We start from the raw sequence: 22,566 nt of genomic DNA, 5'->3' as shown, positions 1-22,566 counted from the left end.
GGTGCAAAAAAGTGGAAAAAAAAATGAAGCAATGCATATTACTAATCAAAAATTACGTTTGACATACACTATATTGCCAAAAGTATTCGCTTACCCATCCAAATAATCGGAATCAGGTGTTCCAATCACTTCCATGGCCAGAGGTGTATAAAATCAAGCACCTAGGCATGCAGACTGTTTTTACAAACATTTGTGAAAGAATGGGTCGCTCTCAGTGAATTCCAGCGTGGAACTGTGATAGGATGCCACCTGTGCAACAAGTCCAGTCGTGAAATTTCCTCGCTCCTAAATATTCCACAGTCAACTGTCAGCTGTATTATAAGAACGTGGAAGCGTTTGGGAATGACAGCAACTCAGCCACGAAGTGGTAGGCCACGTAAACTGACGGAGCGGGGTCAGCGGATGCTGAGGTGCATAGTGTGAAGAGGTCACCAACTTTCTGCAGAGTCAATCGCTACAGACCTTCAAACTTCATGTGGCTTTCAGATTAACTCAAGAACAGTGTGCAGAGAGCTTCATGGAATGGGTTTCCATGGCCGAGCAGCTGCATCCAAGCCATACATCACCAAGTGCAATGCAAAGCGTCGGATGCAGTGGTGTAAAGCACGCCGCCACTGGACTCTAGAGCAGTGGAGACGCGTTCTCTGGAGTGACAAATCACAAGGTCCATAAAGACATGGATGACAGAGTCTGGTGTGGATGAACTTGACTGGCCTGCACAGAGTCCTGATCTCAACCCGATAGAACACCTTTGGGATGAATTAGAGCAGAGACTGAGAGCCAGGACTTCTCATCCAACATCAGTGTTTGACCTCACAAATGCGCTTCTGGAAGAACGGTCAAAAATTCCCATAAACACACTCCTAAACCTTGTGGACAGCCTTCCCAGAAGAGTTGAAGCTGTTATAGCTGCAAAGGGTGGACCGACGTCATATTGGACCCTATGGATTAGGAATGGGATGTCACTTAAGTTCATATGCGAGTCAAGGCAGGTGAGCGAATACTTCTGGCAATATAGTGTATTTACGGTAGGAAATTTACAAAATATATTCATGGAACAGGATCTTTACTTAATATTCTAATGATTTTTGGCATAAAAGAAAAATCAATCATTTTGATTCATACAATGCATTTCTGGCTATTGCTACAAATATACCTGTGCTACTTATGACTGGTTTTGTCCAGGGTCACATATACAGTAAAATGGTGATATTATGAAATAATATTACAATTTTAACTAACTATTTTCTATTTAAATATATTGTAATATGTAAATTATTTCTGTAATGCAAAGCTGAATTCATCAATTCATCAATCCAGTCTTCAGTGTGCAACATCATCCTTCAGAAATCATTCTGATATGCTGATTTTCAGAAATGATAGCAAAAAGTCAGCTTTGCATCACAGGAATAAATTACATTTTAAAATGTATTACAGTAGACAGTTATTTTAAACGGTAATACTATTTGACAGTGTTAGTGTTTTCACTGTATTTTTGAGCACATAAATGCAGCCTTGGTGAGCAGAAGAAACGTCATTGTAAACATTTAAAAATCGTAATGTTTTCAAACTTTGGACCAGTACTCTTTGACATTATGTGACAAAGTTTGAGCTCCAGGACTGTTTGCCTGAAGCTCTGTATTACAGGTAATAATGCTGTAAATAATGTTCAGTTTCTTACATAGACCAGTTGTTTAGTTTTAGAAGACCTAAATGCATAAATGGATTTGGCTAAAAACGATCTTGTGTCCTAACTACACGCGACGCCACAGGATTCCAGCGAAAGCAATTTGGGTGTCCACCCCACAGGCGACGCGACAGTTATCACAGCAATTCAGAAGGGCAGACGTGCACTGCACTCCCAACGAGTTGGACAAGTTTATGATCTAATTTATAAATACGAAACCTTTTTAACATTGTTAAATGTACATACTGAGTCGCTGATACTGCCTTTGTTATTGAATACACTTGTTGGTTCGCACTGAGTTCACAGTTTTAATGTACACCTTTGCTTTCATTTATTTTCAAGCTCTGAGGTAAACTTTCTGTTGTTACTTTCAGTATGGCTATAAAGGTCACACAAAATTATATTTAAACTCACGTTAGACACATTCAATTTTGAATAAAGCACATAATCCGTACCTGAGATTTTCGCTTTCATCGGTTTGTATGTTGTTGTTCCACCCGCGACATCGCGTAAATGGAAACCGTTTCTAAAATATAAATTTTGCGTGTCGCCGTCGCGGCTATTTAGCGACACTACAAGCAACAGGCAGAAACACAGCGACACGATCATATTCATTTCAATGGAGAGCTGGCGAGCTACAGCGACCGTTGACGACCGAATGGGGCGTGTCCAGCGACGCGACAAAGTTCAAAATCCCTTAACTTTATGCAATTGATGAGCGACTTTGGGGAGCGACAGCCAATAGGAAAGAAGACAGTAGAGCTCATGTGATCATTCTCCTCTAAGCTGTAGATAAACTTACAATGGAAAAAAGTAGGCTCTGCTTCTCATTTGTTTTGTTTGTATGTACAGATTTAATTTATATTTATATTATATCTAGTCTTTTGCCTCCAAAATGTTTGTATTTAGTGGCAAGAAACTTGATTCGCAGTCAAGGCTACAAGTAGTGAGAACACCCACTAGCAACCTCGTCGCCATCCCCTGGTGTGAACACAGCTTTAGATGTTCAACTGCTTACCCCCTGCAGGGCATCCAAGATGTGGGTGATTATTTTTTACCTCTGATCCATCGCAATGTCCAACTGTCCTGAGCGTGTTCACAACAGTGACACGTGACGCGTCAATGTGCTTTGGCATAGTAGACACATGCATCGGCTGTTGTGAATGCTCAGGACAGGATATTGCGGTGGATCAGAGGTAAAAAATTATAGAAACTCTGTTCAGTTTCTTGCACAGGCCAATTGTTTTGTGTCTTAAGATCTCAATGTATCGTCACAAGCTGCAGGGTTTAATTTGGTTTTGTCTGTGTACGTTTTTTTGACCTTCAAAGCGGTGGATCCCATTGACTGCTATTATATGACTGATAGACTGCAACGGTTGGAGTTAAAAATCTTCATTTGTGTTTTCTGAGGACACAAAGTCCCCTACATCTTGGATGCCCTAGGGGTAAGCAGATAAACATCAAATTTTCATTTTTGTTATCTCTTTAATAGTTGCTTGTCTACACTGTAAAAAATAAAAAACACAATTTGTTGAGTCAGTTTAAAATAATTTGTTACCCTGCTGCCTTAAAATGTTAAGTTCAGTCAATTCAAATAAGTTCAGTCAACTTGAAATGTTAAGTTGTACTAAGTAACAACTTAGATATTTGTGTTTGTTAAACTTAACAGATGGGTGAGTAACCCAGCTGCCTTAAAATTTTAAGTTGATTCAACTCAAATATCTAAGTTGTCACTTAGTATAATTTAACATTTCAAGTTGACTGAACTTTTTTTGAGTTGACTGAACTTAAAATTTTAAGGCAGCCAGGTTACAAATTATTTTAGGTTCACTCAACAAATAGTTTTTTACAGTGTGTATGGGCCTACTTTAAAGCTGCAGTCCATAACTTTTTTGTGTTCGAAATGTACAAAATTTATATAATAAGCAAGTACATCATGAATCCAGTTTCCAAACTGTGTTTTTGGCTTATTCGCTATGGTACCACTATAATACATTTTTATATTCTGATCTGTACCTGTGTGATTAATCATAGACATAAACAGAGAGAAGTAGCTCCGGCTACAAGTTGCATGCAGTTCTGTTTGTTAACCAATAGAGCGCCAAAAGTTACAGACTGCAGCTTTAAGATTTTTTAAGATTAATGTATAATGATCATGGATATCACCTTTTCACTGGCATTCAGTTTGGGATTTGACTGTTTGATTAATATTAAGTGGACCGTTTTTCTTAGTAAATGTGCTGAGTAGCAAAATGTTTGTTTTGTTTTTTTTTGCTACTTGAATTTTTCAACTTAGTATCTTGTTCAGATTTGTGATCACCTGTTAAAAGTATCTAATTCCTTATCTTGGTATCTGGCCTAAACAAAATTAATATGACTGTAGGCATACTTAGCAGTATAACAACTTGTAAAGTCTTATAGCTTATATAATCTTACCATTCATGATTGGCATATACTTACCTTTCTGCTGAATCTGCAATATTTAATTGGAAAGAAGTGAATCATAAAATGGGATTAAAAAAATTAACTGGCTATAGATTAGTTGGTGATTAATATCTCTCTCTCATTTATTCAGGAGGAGTCTGATGAACCAGCACTTGGAGATGTTCCAGTGATAGTTTTGCCAGTATGCTATTATAACAGCTTGATGTGAAGGTGATTTTGCTTTCGTTTGAACCCCCACAGATCCAGGCCTGGGCTTGGCTAACCGCTCCAAACTGCAACAGGGCTGACACTAGACATACTCATCCTTTGAATGACTGACACTTGTCTTCTCAATTACTGTCTGCTCTTTTTTTTCTTCACTTACAGGGATAGGGAACACATATTTACTATTATTTAAGAGTATTTCTTCAATAAACTCCTAATTTGCTGCTTATTAATAGATAGTAAGGTAGTTGTTAAGGGGGTAAATTAAGGGATCTAATATATGGTCATGCAGAATAAGACATTAATATATGCTTTATAAGTAGTAATAAACAGCCAGTTTGATAGTAATATGCATGCTAATAAGCAGCTAGTTTATAGTGTGAATTGGTCCTTAAAATAAAGTGTTATCTTTTTTTTCTTTGGGAAGAAAATAAATCCACCTAGCCTTATCATTAACAGCAGTCTAGTAAATGTGTTACTTGAATGGAAATCTGTAAAGGAAAATATTTTGTTGTAAAATGTTTACATGTTGTAATTTTAGTTTTTCAGGTGTCTTATCCTTTTCAGATTTTAACCACATAGCCTAAAATACATTGCTTTACCGGTTTACGTTATTGTAATTGTTTACTTGACTGTTAGTGAAACAGGAAGCTGAAAAAGTTTGTCCATTGAATTCAGGTTTATTTATCTAGATGTACCAAAGTTAATGTGCATTTGATACTTGTTAATGAAATTACATTTTGGAGGTCTAAAAGATTTGTGGTGTTGTGGAAAATGTAGATGTTTTTAAAACTATATTCACTGTGTGTGTGTGTGTGTGTGTGTGTGTGTGCTATAATTTTTTATTATATTATTGTACTTTTAAATATTAATTTGCAATGTGTGAAAGAGGTCAAGAAACATTCAGTAAAAGATTACTCAAGTTAGTTGTACTGATTTTGAGTTTAATAATATTAAAATGTTTGAGTTAAGTGCAACACCAGGGGCGAACTGGCCATCGGGAGCACCAGGAGAATTCCTGGTGGCCTGGCTGCCAATTTGGCCCGCTGTCCTGCAATTTTTAATTAATTAATTTATTTATTTATTTTTAAATATTGTTTATGCTGTTTTTGTTGCCTGCCGAATGTACTAAAGACTGAAGTAATTATTTCCAAATTCGCCATTCAATAATATAACTATATAATAAATAATAATAATAAATCATGAATCAGTTAGTCTTGACTGGCAATGCGATTTGCCTTGCGGACGTCCGCCAAAAGGATACTTGAGAATGCGAGAATGGAGTGGAAGCATCCAGGTGGAGCAGAGATGCAAACTGTCCTGTTCAGGACTTGAAGTGCTCTGGTTATACAAATGGTAATCAATCGGTCTAATGGCTATACAAAAAATGTTGTTTGTGGTTTCAAAATTTCATATGGGATGGCCTGGATGGGTGGGAGATTTCCCGGCCTGAAATTTTGTCACAGTCTGCCCCTGTGTAATACTAATACATATTGAATTTATATAACTCAACTTTTCAGTCAGAATAGTGACTGAAAAGTCAGAATAACTTACAATATTTGAGTAGACTAAAATCTCATCAAAACGTATATGTAACATCTAATCTAATCTAATCTAAATATTTAAATTCTGAAAAATATGATTTTTAAGTTTATTACAACTGGTTGCCTTAATTTTTTTTATTTCTGCTACACTCTAAAAAAAATGCTGGGTCAGGTACAACCCAGTGCTGGCTAAAATATGGACAAACCCAGCAACTGGGTTGTTTTGACCCAACTTCTGGGTAGTTTTATTTAACTTAACTATTGTTTAAAAATTAATATATGGCTGGCTTAAAATGGGTTGTAAATTAAAAATCAGACATCAGCAATAATCAAAAGGTGAACATTTATTTAATAAGCAAAATGTGTAATATTTCATAATTATTTTTTACACTTTTTAATAAATGTTAATTTCCAACCTATTTTGGGTACATTTTAAGCAAGAAATATAGTCATTTTTAATCAATAGTTGAGTTAAATAATACTACCTAGAAGGTTGGGTTAAACATTTAACACAACCGCTGGGTTTGTCCATATTTCATCCAGTGCTGGGTTGTATTTAACCCAGCATTTTTGTGGTAAAGTGTAACTTTAGGGTTTACAGTGTACATAACTAATAAGGAAAAAAATGAAATCTTTTGTTTTTTAACGAAGAAACAAAAATCAAATTTGAAGTGCCATACAGGGAACTTTGGGCACATCAATTCAGTTTTTCACTGTAGTTTAGATGACTTGTTCTTTTTCTCTTCCAAAAGCTATAAATCTTACCATATTTTACTGTAAAATGAACTGATATGTCCCATTAGATGTGTTACAGTTTTTCACTATATAAAATATATATTTAACCATGCTTTTAGTATAGCATTTTTACTGTTAAAATGACCATAATTGTTTACAGTGTAGTCCATCTTCCTCTCCTCTGCTCTTATCCTCCTACATGACGTTTTTGTTTTGACACTCAGCTGTAATGTTAGCCCCTAAATGATTGATGACCTTAAAAATGAGTATGCGAGAGGGTGTGTGCCGGGAGATTAAGTTCTTACCACCTGCAAGGTGGCTACTGGGTGTTTCCTCCTGGCAGAGGTGTGAATCTTCCATCTTTGATTCTCCTACATTTTTGAGTCTCCTCTCTGGAGCCTCGGGATATGGACACACCCACTGCTGAAAGCGGATTTGGCTAATCGGGCAGAGTAGCTGGGCTACATTCCTCTGGCTGACTATTTGTGAGAGTTGTGTGGAGCAGTTGAATGTTACAGAGATGTGGCTCTTGGATAATATTCAAAACCTTTACAAGAGCATTTCAAATCCCCAATAGGAGTAACAGCAGTTCAGCCAACATGAACAGGGAGTGTGTACTGTACCCAAACATCCCTGCATTTACTGTAAACATTCAATGCTTTTAAAAAAAAGATCTTTTGCACAATAATCATTCATTTGAACAAACCTGGCATAAGAACAACAACTGATACCATACAATTAAGGCCGTTAGTTATAATAGCGACACGTTTTTATGCTAAGTCTTCCTTGTTCCTGTTCAGAGTGGCAAACAAGCGATGCAGAAATTCTAATCATACTTTTAATACTTTGTAAGCATTTGTAAATTCAGTGAATGAACAACCACATATTGTGCTCAATTAATTATTAGTAGGCTTCAAGACAATCCACATCAAGATAATATCTGTCAATCCAGATAAAATCTAACAAGCGATAGTTGTATGTTCACTGTTGTACTAATGTTTTTCTTTGCAATTAAGGGTTTTGTCTTGTTGCTTGACTTGTAGCTTTAACCACTTCTCTAAGTAATTATCACTTACACAATACTTGGTAAACTGTCTTAGTAATATGTGACCCTGGACCACAAAACCAGTCATAAGTAGAACAAGTATATTTGTAGCAATAACAAAAAATAAAATAAAAAGTAAAGATCATGTTCCATGAAGATATTTTGATAATTTCCTACCGTAAATATATCAAAACCTAATTTTTGATTAGTAATATGCATTGCTAAGAACTTCATTTGGACAACTTTAAAGGTGATTTTCTCAATATTTAGATTTTTTGCACTCTCAGATTCCAGATTTTCAAATAGTTTTATCTCGGCCAAATATTGTCCTATTTTTTTTTTTTTTTTTTTTTAAATATATTTTACAAATGCATTTTGGATGGATGGATGAGCAGGTGTTTTATGGTTAGATAATTAGATGTGTTTTATGGATGGATGGATTCATGATGAGAACAGATCATCTCTGTCCTCAAGGTTGTATAGGTCAGATCTTCCGCAGAGTCTTGCTTTTGCCATCTACCCACACATCCTTCATTTCTTTCCATACAGCTGCCGCAGGCTCGGGTAGACCTGCCATAGCCTGCTCCCAGATGGCAGATCACGGAGTGGGAGAAAGAAGACAGAAATCAAATGAGCACACAGTGTAAGGTAGAGAGAAGTTCGGCAATGTTCAAAGGCAAAATTAGTTCACATCAACACCTTTGATGTTGCTGGCAGCTGCCAGACAGAAGGAGACAATCTGTCTCTCTGGTGAACCGCCCAGCTTGAGCAGTGCCTTAAACCACCCAAAACCCTGCAGCTAGTTTTAAAACACATTCACTGACTAAAACATGCTTAATTACGCTGACAGGTAAAGGCACCTGAGACACCAGTGAGGCGCAGAGTCATCAGGTCAGTTTTGAATGCTGACACCTCTCAAATTCACTTTTACCATTTAGCAATGACAAAAGGCTGAATATTTGAATTGTTACTCAAACTAATTGCCATTTACAGGGAAAGTTAAGTCACTCATTCATCCCAGGAAAGCTGTATTGTGCTTGATGATCATTTAAGTCTGTTGCATATATTGAGGTCAGTGATTATTGTGTCAAAGGTGGTAACACACTTAAACAACATTATATTCAATGTTGTTCTTTTATTTTTTTTTCCCCAAGGAGAATGAGTTAAATCACACAAACAAGCGCCTTGGGAAAAATGCATCATACTGTAAAACTACTGTATTAGTCCTGTTAGAAGATTCTTTCTGGTGTATAACTTAAAATAAAGAGTGCTTTTTAAAATCTATTATTTTGATATTTTTATTTAAGAGTGCATGCTCTCTTAACTAGAGTATAAATAATGATAAATTGAACATTTTCACTTAAAGACAATAATAATAACAGGCTACTAGCGGCGGTTTGGAGAAGGGTCTGGCTGCAGACATGCACTTGCATTTCAGACGTGCACTGTCAGACAACTGCACTTCCGGAAGTGACGTCACTTGCAGTCTATTTTAATTTTTTTATTTTATTATATTAATTTATTATTTTTAAATGAAATCTCTTAACATTTTACAACAGAATCCAGGTGGTGAAGACAAGAAAAAATAAAATAAATTGCAATGTCACTCGCCATGGTCACTTGCACTCTCTGATACCTGCCACATCACTTGCAATCCACACAATCTTCGTCCAGTAGAAAACCATAAACGCTTAATATGGCTTAATGTATTAAGATACATTAAGTGCCAATAAAAAAATCTATTTTGTTATACAGTTTATTAATTTAATGTACTTCAAGGCAAGCATATGGCCATGAACACAATGTGCAAACTTTCTCTACTTGCCCAACAAACGCTTATGTGGCCAAACAGACTAAGATGATAAAGACCAAATTCAGTATAAACCTTATTGTTGACAAACTACATACCACCAGATATGAATGCGCAAAAGAGCATAAGTGATATTAAAAGGACCAACTCCGTATAGGAAAGCAGACGTGGCCAGAACGCGATGCGTTAAATTGTGCATTTCCCTCCCATAGAAAATCAATATAGAGGAGCGCAGGGCACAACCTAACACTTTTTGAATTTCTCAGTTTGTGTAAATCCACGTGGGGTTCAGAGTACATATATATTTTTATCCACGTTAATTTCACACTTGTCTACAAATATGACGCTTTTGTATCTCTCTTCGGGAAAGGTACTTCTTTTTGTTCCTAGATCTCCCCTTTCATCTATGGGAGGGAGATCGTTCTCTGTTATGGCTCCTAAACTTTGGAACTCATTGCCCCTGTGTCTTCGATCAATAACCACACCGCACAAGTTTAAATCTGTTTAACCAATATTATCATTCATTATCTGTTTCTTCTTAACCTATTATGGTTTAATGTTGTATCTGATTGCCTGCTGTATTTTGAATGTTTGTATTATTACTATGGTTTGCAACTGCAATCACATGTTTTGGACTTGGCAAATGCCTACTGTTCATCTGTGTATGTATTGATTATATTGCCTGTTATTGTTAAGTGTCCTTGAGCTTGGGAAAGGCGCTATACAAATTAAACTTGTTATTATTATTATAATTACAGTGTATAAGGAAGTGAAAAGTGACAACATGCCAGGTTTGTGAGGTACATTGTAACATGTGAGGGGCATGTTGTAACATGAACATATGACAGCTTAAAATGATATCTGATCGAATGAAAAAATATACACGACAAACTAAAATATTTTGTCAATAAAATAAAATTATTAACTTAATAATAAAACAATGTGCTCAAACAGATTCAGAAAAACACTCCCCTCTCTCAAAACACATCTCTCATAGAACACAAGACACATAAATGAGCCCAGATGCTTTACATTTCTTGAAATAATAATGTCTCAACATTAAACATCAATTGTGAGTCTTTATTCAGCTGTTTCTTGTGGTTTCTTTTTAAAATCCATAAAAGTAAATAGTGAAAATTACATGGCTAATATCACAGAATAACATAATTTAATATAGCGGGGCACATTGTAACGCAGTGTTACAACGTTTCCATCAGCGCGACTGGAATATAAAACTGGTTTGTGTCTTCTGCTGGATTGCCAAGCATTAATAAACTATCTAAACTGATAAATAACAGATTGGTGATTAAAATAATAGCAGATTTGTCTCATTTTAAATTAATACTAAAAAACTGACTTCAGCCAGAAATTTACTTTTACTATGGTAAAATAAATATTCAGCGATATCTTCAAAAAGGCTTTTGAATTTTCGCACACTTTTTCTCTATATAGTGTTACTATGGCAACTAGTAAATACCGTAAATTTGGTTATGCTGGCGTGTGTGGGAATATTTAAACCACGTGTTACAATTAACCCCGCCTTAGTTTGTGCCCCGCGCACCCCTAAATAAAACACATAATGTAGCATAATGGACAAACACAATGATATAAAAGGGCTGTAGACATTATTCTAAATAGGAAAACGCGAATAAACGCGACATTGCGTTTATTCTGGGCTCATCTGCGTGTCTGTAGTTGTTTTAATAATGAAGAGGAGGATACTGAGTTTAGTCTTAATCGTCTTAGTTCGTTATGCCACATTATGCCACCTTGTGCGGAGGAAAACACTATATACATATATAGTATGTTAATAAAATGTATATAGAATTTGATCTTTTAATAGCACTGTCTTATTAAGCCATATTAAGTGTTTATGGTTTTCAACGGGAGGAAAATGCTTAAGGAGAGACTTTGCGTATTGCGTTCATATTCTGCTGTTCTGTGGCCACGGATTTGCTGGTCTTTGTCTTTATCTCCTACAGATGACTTGCAGGACCCTGTGCGTTATGCTATTAAATTCATTTTAATCGTTGCACCACAGCGTCTTGTCTCCACTGGCAAGTTGGCAACACGCACGATTTGTGTGGATTGCGAGTGACAGGTAGCAGAGAGAGCAAATGAGGATAGGGAGTGACATTGTAATTTAGTTTATTTTTTCTTGTCTTCACCACCTGGCTACTGTTGTAAAATGTTGAGAGATTCAATTTAAAAAAATAATAAATAAATAGAATAAAATCAAAAATTTAATAAAATAGACTGCAAGTGAGGCCACTTCCGGAAGTGCAGGTGTCTGAGAGTGCAGGTCTGAGACTGCACGTCTGAAATACAACTGCATGTCTGCAGCCAGACCGTATTGGGCGCGGTTTGGCCAGCAAACAATCTCGTCTTTGTAAAGATTTAGGCTATATCTAAGTTGCTTCATAAAACAGAATTCTGAAATAAATTCGCTCACGAGAACATCCTGTAGTCTTGAAAACAACAAGTTGTGCTTGTCAAACTGCCTCGTTAAAAAGGTAGGCCAACATATTTGACAGAAACACATGAAATATTACCTAGACGAGGACGTGTCGTGCATTATAATTAGAGGACATGTTTACTTTAGATGTGGGTTGCCACGCCCGCACTACAATTATGATTACCTTCGATAAAATGGAAGAGAGGATGGATCTTTGGGACCCTGAAATAGAGTTGAGTTTATTTAGTCAGCATTAACATGCACATTAATCGAGTTTCTTCATTGAGCAGGTTCATCACTTGTGATAAACCCACAACAAATGCGCACATTAAGTCGCCTTTTAAGTTAATGTTATTTTAAAACGTTTGGAAACCGCTAATACAGATGAACCGAAATTGTTAGCGGAAGTGGTTTGTGTTTAAGTCAATTTATGGTATGCGTTCCCGGGACATATTTGGTAGATTCTTCATTTTCGTAGTGCAGAGGAACATTATTGCTTTGCTCAGAAATAAATTATTTTTAATAATAATTATAAATAAATTATTTTTAAAATTATTTTAATAAATTATTTTTAAAATATTTAAATATATACAATAACTTTCAATCAGTGCCATTTTTAAAATTAAAATGAACGAATACTTTCACTTTACTGGCAATGTCAATAGAAAGATTATAACCGTGAACGGACTTTTAGGTACTTTTGCGTTGGATGTCATATTTGTGTATCGGTCCATAGTGCTTTATGATCTGATTATACAAGACATTATTAGCCCAACTGATGGACAACTCATCCACACCTAATGCAATTACAACGTACTTCAAAGAACTTGGATTGCCTGTCAATTTAACAAATTATCTAATTTGTTATGCCATACTATTATCTCCCATATTTCAAAGCAAACTAAATTTCTCCTTAACATTCTTTATGTATCAATGATAGGCCTTGTGATATATTCCTTCGTCATCCACTGGAGAGCATTTGTCATCACCAGGCTTTAGCTTTAGTCAGTGAAACACGTGCCATAACATTATTACCTGCCCTCAAATCATAGGTGACATAAACACACCTACACAATACACAGTATCTTGGCAACAGAGTGCAGGAGTATACATACATACACACCAGAGGAGAGACACACACAGTGACGACGCCAGCTAGTCTGGCCTAAGAAGAGAAGTATTGTTATTAACCTCTTTTCCCCCAGTGTGAATGAAAACCAAAGTGAGGGTATATCCTTGTGTTATGACTTCAGGGGCTCGCTTTGTTCTCCTCTATAATGTACACATAATTACAGACTGGGATGGAGTGCACTTTCTTTCTCTGTGTCTCTCGCGCTATCCTCTCTTTCTGTCTTATTGTGACCCATGGTCTTATCTCTCTTATCCCTGTCAGACTTAAACTTTCTCAGTCTCTCTTCTCTCCCTGTTTGTGTCACATTTGTTAAAGCATGCTTTAGTCAGTCAAAGAGGATCATGACCTGTAGGCCTGTAGAGTTTAGCTCAAATTTCACCAATTATTGGGAAAATTAAAATAATTGTCATGAATTTTTTTAGCTGTACAAATACATTGGGAATCAAATTGTGTTAAAATTAAATAAACATTTGTCTATATTAATATAAAATAGCGTTTAAATGTGGCTCTCAGATAACGCAACTACAGTGTCGTTTTTTTTACTGAATTCCTCCAGTTTTACCATTAAAGGTCAGGTTTCAGTCTGGACAGGCAGGCTGCATGACTGAGGCATCGAGGCTGGGCGTATCTTGACGGTTGGTTGTACCTGTGTGTTGAGGATTGTTGGCATGCGATAAAAAGCACCTGTAATTTGTGTAATTCTCTTGTCACGTCACTATTTTGGTTTAATAACACGTGTCCTTCAACCAAAACATGTAACAACCTTGTGCATCAATAGCGGCTCTTTCAACGCTCCTCCTCTCAACCGCGATAAAAATGAGTTTCAACGGAAATCAAACGAGGCGGATTAATTAGCCGTGGGATGCTGCAATCACTTTATCTTGTCTATCTGGCTTCCAATAACAATTTGTTTGAAAACTGTTAAGCAGTTTGCCTAAAATAACTAAATCGGATTTCTGTCACAACTTTTTTGCATCCTCAAAATACTAACGTTAGGCATTTAACGAAAAATACAAGCTACGGCAAATCATCTTACAATCATGCGGTAGAAAATACATGTTCAAAGTTATTGGGAAAATGCTTGTATAGAATCTATAATGAAAAACAACACATTGTTACTTTGGAGGTTAACAATATAATTTAGACCTATATAATTTTGTTGATAATGTTTACATTTTGTTTTAGACAAAAATAGTCTAGGGCCGGTCTTATAGGTTTTAGAAGTTAAGAATATACAGGCTATTTCTTAAAGTAAAATCTAATTCTTTGTGACATTTCCAAAGTTCCGTTCGCTTTACCTTTACATTTTCGTGTAATACATGTAAGTTCGTTTCTTTCTTTTGTACAAAAGATTAGGCTATTTAATATTGCAATGTACGTTGTTTAGTAAATGTTTACTGCATTATTTTTAGTATAATGTGTTTTGATAGTGTTTTTGTCTTTGCCTTTATGTTCACGTATTTTAATATCATTCTGCTAACAAATTTTCATAGCTAATCATGTGGCTTTCTATATCACTTGTGCTACACTCCTAAAAATAAAGGTGCTTCACGCTGCCATAGAAGAACTTTTTTTGTTTAAATGGTTCCAAAAAGAACCTTTAACATCTGAAGAACCTTTCTGTTTCACAAAAGGTTTTTTTGTGGCGAAAGAAGGTTCATCAGATTATAAGAAGGAAAGAAAGAGATGGTTCTTTAAAGAACATCTGACTGAATGGTTCTTCTATGGCATCGCTGTGAAGAACCTTTTAAAGCACCTTCATTTTTAAGAGTGTATTCTCCTCAGTGGAGAAAAACAAGGGTAGCCGATAGGTCGGTAGCCATATTAAGATTATACAAAAAATACCTTCGTAATGCTTGTAACATTTACAATAAATGTATGGCAACCACAGTTGCCAAAAAAGAGAAAAAGGAGGATCTTGCGCTTGCCCAAATCCACATGTGACACGATTTCCAGTCATCAATAAATTCTACCAAAATTTACTCTTTGGTAGAATTTATTGAGTTGTTACTCTTTTTGGTAGCACCACAGTTGTCACTCATACATTTAGGCTGACAATCTCATTCATATATGTATAACCACAGCCCACTAATTAATGTTATTTGTCAGCCTTTATGAATCTTTTACGACATGGTTTGAGTTGAGACTTAACCGTTTTTGAGAAGTTTCTTAAATGCCCTGATTTTATTTATTTATTTATTTTTGGCATTAATGGTGTTAATCTAACGAATCAAACTAACGATTCTTTTTGAAATCGTATAGATCCATCAAAATCCATTGTTGCAAATGTGTGAACTGTAATGCTCCGTGCATACTACATTAGTGACGTCACTGCGTCTAAAGAAATGACGGGAAGGACGCGTGCAGCCAATAAGAGAGCGCGTTCTCACTTCTGGATTCAACTCCAGTATGTGATGAGGCTGTTGAGATGAACTTCACATACCTCCAAACAGTCAAAACGAAAGCAAACACTTGAGCGTCGCGTTTTCACGGACTTGGATCTTTCTAATGGACCTTTTTAAGGGATGGAAATCACATGACTCATTTAAATAGATGCTGCTTTTTTATGGTGCATCGGTCTAATGGACATAACTCTAAAAAATGACTATGACTTCACTGTCTGAAAGTTTGGTGGCTTCAGACCCCTCAAAATCGGCGTTTCTGGAGTTCAGTCACGGCTACCAGTCTCACCAGCAGCATTCACCCGGTGTGTCTCACGCGCACTATCCGGTACACGGTTTGCATCAAGGCGCACATTCGCAGTACGACGCGGCCTTTTCTTCGGGCGCTGCTTCGTACGGTCGCCCGCTCACTTACCACTATCCCACAGCCCATCACCACCCCGGAGCTTACCTACCCTATCAACACAACAACGCAGTCGGACATTCAAGAGTAGAGGATGCAGGTAAAGTGTGCTTTCCTTCACCCACAGATTTTTTAAAAGTATTAATAAATTCCGTGTTTCGCCAAAGTTAAGCTACCGGCTGAGAAAATTAGTTATACAAGTCTCAGCATTCGTGATTAATTTCTGAAGACAGAAATGCAGAATTTGGGTTTGACATGTACGATTATTGCTCGTGAAATTGTTTAATTTAACAGCCGACGCAATTCTAATTATTAACGTGTTAAAACGTTTAAATTCACTGCATGAAATGGGTCAAAGATTTATTCCAAAGTTTTATATCTTAACAATTTTTAAAACTGGCTTAGTGCGTTACAAATTCTGGATAAATAGAAGTGCTCAATTAAAGCTCAGTATAAAGACTGAAAGAAGAGTGAAAACACGTTACATCGTTTAATCAAAAATAATTATACGCTCAGGATTTAACAATTAATTTACGAGTGAACATATTTGCTTTAGTTTTACTCAACTCTAAATATAGACATTCATTTAATTTTTGTAATTCAACATTAAACTTTACTGGCTGTGTACACAATATGGATTAATACAGGCCTGCTATAATGACTCCAATAAACAAATCAAGTAATTGTCGGACCTCGCATATACACACACGGATTCATGTGATTTCTCTCTTTAAAATCTGATTTAAAAAAAAGAAAAAGTGATTGCTGGCTTGTTTTAGTGTTCATATAACAACATTTTATTAATTATTTAATTATTTATGCTTTTCTCCATTAAAGGGAAATTTGACTATAAAGTTATAAATTATTTATATAACAACACAGGAAAGGCTTTTTCAGATTTACGTGTGGATAATTCATAGTGAAAATAACTGTTTAAAGCTAATGTCTTGTATGCGGTTGACAAACCTTTCTTCTGACAGGCCTACACATTTTTGAAAAATTATTTTCTTTGATTTATTTAAGTTATTAGTACCTCCGATATTTTATTATTGTTATTATTATTATTTTTTAAATGTAACATTTAATCTTCTTACTCAAGATTCCGAGAAGCAAAGTTCCATTGAAAGTGGCGAAATACGGCTGAATGGGAAGGGAAAGAAGATTCGCAAACCCCGCACGATCTACTCGAGCTTGCAGCTGCAGGCGCTCAACCAGCGCTTCCAACAGACCCAGTACCTAGCCCTGCCGGAACGCGCTGATCTGGCCGCCAAGCTGGGGCTGACACAAACACAGGTATGTACATACGACAACACTGAATTAAAGATGGAAAATAACTCCGTCTTCACGCCATGCTGTGTGTCTGCATGTTTTTGTGGACCGTTCTGAAAGGAAAAATTGTTCCTAAGAAGAATAAAAGGTCGCTATTCTTTCTATAAATACCAGAAGGCTGGGTCTAGTCGATAAGAACAATGTGAAATCTTCAACAGGTAAACCAAAGTGAAGTCTTCAACAGGTAAACATGTGGAGGCCTGTGTCGTAAAGGACTGTACAAAGCAGAACGCTGTTAGCGTGTAAAGTGCAGCTCCATACACGGCACGCTAACAAATACATGAATATCTAAGTATTAAGTAAAAATGTTCGTAAAATAGCAAACAATTCGAAGCATTTATCAGGGACAAAGGAACGAAAAATAAACGATAATAATGAAGGCCTATTTTGCTTTGTTATTAAAATGTTATGTCGTCTGCTAGCCTATATTTAAGGGTTTGTTATTGTAGCCAATAACTTCGCAAACTGTGCCTTCTACGGAATTTACATGACAGGCAAGTAAAATATTTAATATATAGGTTCACGCTGATGAGCACAACTTCGAGGTGTGATATAGGTTATATTCTTAATAACATATCTTATAAAATTAATAAATGAGCCTGCAAATGGTTTTCACCATTAATTTCGCAATCAAACAAGAAAAAATTAGTCTCTTCCTTCTTCAATGTCAGGTTCTAATCTGCTCCAATAATCAAAATCGTGGCAGCCACATATATTGCAAATATGCAGTCAAAAGTAGATATTGGATATTCTTAGACATCAAAGATCTATGAATACAGATATAGTATGCGGATATGACCGTGGCTGTAGTAATCGCTTTTGTTTAGTTCTTGTGCTGTAAGGAGCGCAACCACAGACTCAATGTAAACTGTTTCCAGATTAAGTCTGTATATATTTAATATATATTTATATTTATATATAACTAGTTAACTTTCCATATGCAGAATAGGCCTATAACTATTTTTTGTTCAGATTTGCATAAAGAAGGTAAATATCCAACTGTCATTTACAGCAGTTATTTACTATATGCTATTACAGTAAGAGTGCCCATATTAGGTACACAGATTCATTCGAAATTAATATTTTTTTTTCTCATGACTGTTTTTATAAATATAATATGCATTAAATTGTATCTATTGTGCTTTCCATTTTCTAGTATGCTTTCTAGGGTCAATCTCTTTAGAGCATTAAAAATTCTGAAACCCTGATGTATAAAAGTCATAATTATTTTTGCATTATATTCAATAACATTTTGTAACTTCACGTTCCTGTACACAAGCTATGCCTATACAACCGAACAAATCTGAGAACATACTACAACTCGTTTTTAATTTTTACTATGTGTGAACCTGCACGCTGACCAAAAACCATATCCTTCAATTAATTTAAAATGAAAATTAACATATTGTGAATCATAAAATATTTTAGCAAAATTAAAAATGTTCAAAAATCAATAATTGAATAAAACATCTAACTTTTAGATACAAATATATCTTATTGAAAAGGATGTCAGAATGCTCAACTTTTCCCCCCAATTAACTTCAGCCACTCAACTCCTCCCTACTCCAATCTTATATGACCTATTTTACACAGTGCCCAGTTCACCTGACTTAACCCTACATTTCAGTAACTGTAATGAAAGGACATACTGAAGCTTCTAGAGAAATTACAAACCACCCACCCACCCACACACACACACACACACACACACACACACACACACACACACACACACACACATACACACAAACACAAAAAGTCTAACTTCAAAACAATTTTAGTGATTCATAAACTGGTGTTTCTTCAACTACAGGCACTTTTATATGTATTAAAAATGCAAATCACCTGTTAGGAAGAAAACTTTTTAAACATTTTCTTTTCGTAATATAAAATGTCATTAAAACGGTCTTGAAAACATTTTTCAATTTACTTAGCTACTTTTCAAATGTCCTTTTTTGTATAAACTGATAGATGATAGATTAGTGTCTTGGAGTGCTACAGATACAAAAATATGAATTAGTACACAAAGCAAAGAGTAAAACTAAAAGCCATAGTTGGTCTAAAAATAATTTATACATTATTTTGAACAGATAATGACCTTCTTTCATAATTACTCTTACTGTAAATGAGAACATTTACAGATAATTACCTGTTCAGCAGTACAAATATTCAGCAGAACAGACACACATATCAAAACTTGTGTGAGTGATTGTGTGTGTGGCCAGTTTAATAGCAACTGAGATTCTGTCTTTGCTGCAGTCAAAAGGGGCTGAATGTTACCTCTGGCACTTGTTCTTGCTTTTTAGTCCAGGTGGCTTGTTTAATCTATTTTCTGATAATAATACATGCAGACATCTTTTTGTGATATAAATAAAGGCATCACCACATGGCAGATATATTCTGAATGCGGCAAGATGAACATCAGATTAAAAAAAAAATTGTGAAAGCCTAAATTAGAATAATTATTTTGGGTGTCAGCGTGCTAAGAAAACGTTAAAAGGGTAATTGGACTTTCATCTAGCTTAAAAGTTCCTTGGAAAACATCACTTTAATTATGTTTCATTACAGAAGATTTTACAGCTCTGTGGGTGTCACTTTGATTGTAAATTCACAATTAGTATGAATTTTCCACATTGGTTACACAGTTAAGAAATTAAAAACACCATGAGTATAATATCAAGGCCTGTTTATATCTCATATTCTTAGATGAAGGCATGCACAAGTTTGTGCAAGGGAGATTTCTGGGTAAAATTTTGGACTGATCACAAGTAACAATGTTCAGAGTTTTGTTTCATCCAAAGAACTGTCAAGCTTTTTCCACCTTCTCACTTGTAGCAAGCTCAAGCTAGTGTTGGCAGAAAAAAAAAATCATGCTGATTGAAATCAAATGGCAGAAATTCACACTTAAATCTTCTGTTAGGGATGTTCTTCTGATTCTGAAAATCCGTGTTTGTAGAATTCAGTAAAATACTTTAGTATTTTATGACTTTAGTATTTTACAAAGTACTTTATGACTACAAAAAGACAAGAAGAAAAAGTCTGGCTTCCCTGCTGTAAAAATACTGTAAAAATGCTAGGAATTTTAGCTGTAAAATCTGCTCATGCTTTAGGTTAATTTACCTTAAAAAGTAAACAAATGTAATTTAATAGGACAAAACGTAATTTTACTGTAAAACAGCAATGTTACTTGATAAAAAGTATGAACTATAACAAATTAGAAAACATGAATTTAACAAGATAACATATGTCCCTTTAAATGAAAAAAAGGGAAAATCGTTCATAGTACTTGATTTACTTTTATAAATATTTCATCATTTTGCAACGAAAAAAAAAAGTGTCTTTGTGATGCATTAGATTTGACTATTTTATTCAAATTGTTTATGTCCTATTGTTTGTATTCAGGGTGTTTTATCTGCATTGTATATTGTTAATAATTACAGTTTGTTGTCTACACATTTCTCAGAACTGTCCATGGGGACATTTTTTGTTGACATTTTATTAGTTAAAATACACGTTATTGTCTGAAACATCACCAAACATACATTCTACTCAAAAAGTGCAAGAGTTGGGGAAACTTTTTTTAAAAAAGTTAATGCATTACAATATTGCATTACTTCCTAAAAAAGTAACTAATTACATTACTTAGTTACTTTTTATGGAAAGTAATGTGGTACGTTACTTCTGAGTTACTGTTTAAATCTGGGAAAGACTTGCTTGTTTGTTTTTAATATAAAAAGTCTCTTTTTTTTTTTTTTTTTTTTACAAATGTAAACGTTCTTTCACACAAAAAGTGAAATGAATAGTGAAATGAATGTAGAATAAGACGCAGGACAAGAAAGTTCAACACTATTCAGCCAAAAAAAAAAAAGAAACACAAATGTGTCATTTTTGCTTAGTGTGGTTGAATTGGATCATTGAAGACATTGCTTAATAAAATGGGATTAAATACATAAATTATATTTGTCTTATTCAACATATTTAATTAGTGCTGGTTTGTGTAATATTCTGAGTTTGCATTTGACTGTTTTTATTCATTTTAAAGAATACTGAATCTGTTTTTGTGCAGATGAGTTGAGTAAATAAGTATTTAGTCTAGAACTACAGTAAGCATCATGTTCAACACAGCACACACAATGCCTCTGCACTTACTCCCAGTTTCTCTCAACATGGGTACATGAGAGCTGTCAGTCAATACATGGGAAACTCCCAGTTTCTCTCAACATGGGTACATGAGAGCTGTCAGTCAATACATGGGAAACATGTAACTGGTGTTACTTATTTGAAAAAGTAACTCAGATATTTCCTTCTAAATTAAAAAGTAATGCTTTAATTTACTAGTTACTTTAAAAAGTAATCTAGTTACTTGTAATGCGTTACCCCCAACACTGCTTGTAATGTTCATCATATACTTTCAAACAGATGAAAGCATGTGTTGTAACAAATGCTAATCCAAATGCAAATGTTGCAGGTCAAGATATGGTTCCAGAACAAACGTTCCAAGTACAAAAAGATCATGAAACATGGCTCAGGTGGACCAGAAGGAGAGCACCTTCAAGCAGCTTCTGCATCCGGAACGCCATGTTCACCAGGAATGCCACCCCTGTGGGATGTTTCCATGTCAAGCAAAGGTGCCCCCATCCACTCTGGAGGATATATGAACTCTTTTGGACACTGGTACCCTGGTCATCATCAAGACCCAATGGCCAGAACTCAGATGATGTGACGGGATGTTAAGGACAGTCTACAGTGCATCCACATCCCCTCTACTGATTCGACTCACTCTATTTCAGATCACATCAGCCCTTTTTAGCACTGTTTACTCACAGTCAAACTTTCTTCGAATTCCTCCCCAGTATTTTCTTCATGAAGATTTACATTGCTGACATTTTTGCTTTTTTTTTCAAGTTTTTTTTTTTTTTTTTTGTGGTGGACTGAATAAGCAACCTAACCTAAATGTGGATGTTGTAAGCTCTTGTAAATTTGAATAAAATGCCAGCAACCTTCTTCTTGACTATTTATCAGTCTGTTGCATATTTTCTCTTTGTTACAACAGCAGTCTTGAAATCTTGCTTTGGTTTCCAAACTTTTCAGTTTGACCCTTTCATTAATATACTTAAATGTGCTCAATATTTCATTGTCATAAATTTCAGATTCATTTTTAAGAAAATACATGATTTGTGACAATGAATTTTTAAAAATACAAATATTGCATGTGGTCGCTTAGTTGATACAATAAAATCTTACATTAACACAAAACATTCCTTTAAAAGTTAAATGAAAAATAAAGTTGCATGCATAATAATTATAAAATAATGAGCGAAATGTTGTTTAAAATTTTTTTAGATGGAGTACAGCATGTCATGCCACAGGACAGG

The 22,566-nt window shown here is 35.2% G+C and overlaps 2 protein-coding genes across 2 annotated transcripts in view; one reads left to right on the top strand and one right to left on the bottom strand.

The window, feature by feature from the left end:
* Positions 1-22,566, bottom strand: part of tac4 (tachykinin precursor 4) — a 47,675-nt gene that overhangs the window by 21,229 nt on the left and 3,880 nt on the right. The gene's annotated exons all lie outside the window — the stretch shown is intronic.
* Positions 15,477-22,135, top strand: dlx4a (distal-less homeobox 4a). The gene is made up of 3 exons (XM_051101338.1): positions 15,477-15,962; positions 16,962-17,155; positions 21,660-22,135. The coding sequence occupies exons 1-3, from the start codon at positions 15,659-15,661 to the stop codon at positions 21,912-21,914; spliced, it is 753 nt and encodes a 250-aa protein (XP_050957295.1). The 5' UTR covers positions 15,477-15,658; the 3' UTR covers positions 21,915-22,135.

This window comes from Labeo rohita, chromosome 3 (genome assembly GCF_022985175.1).
Source record: "Labeo rohita strain BAU-BD-2019 chromosome 3, IGBB_LRoh.1.0, whole genome shotgun sequence".
Lineage (NCBI taxonomy): Eukaryota > Metazoa > Chordata > Actinopteri > Cypriniformes > Cyprinidae > Labeo > Labeo rohita.
This window is presented reverse-complemented; position numbering and strand designations above follow the sequence as displayed.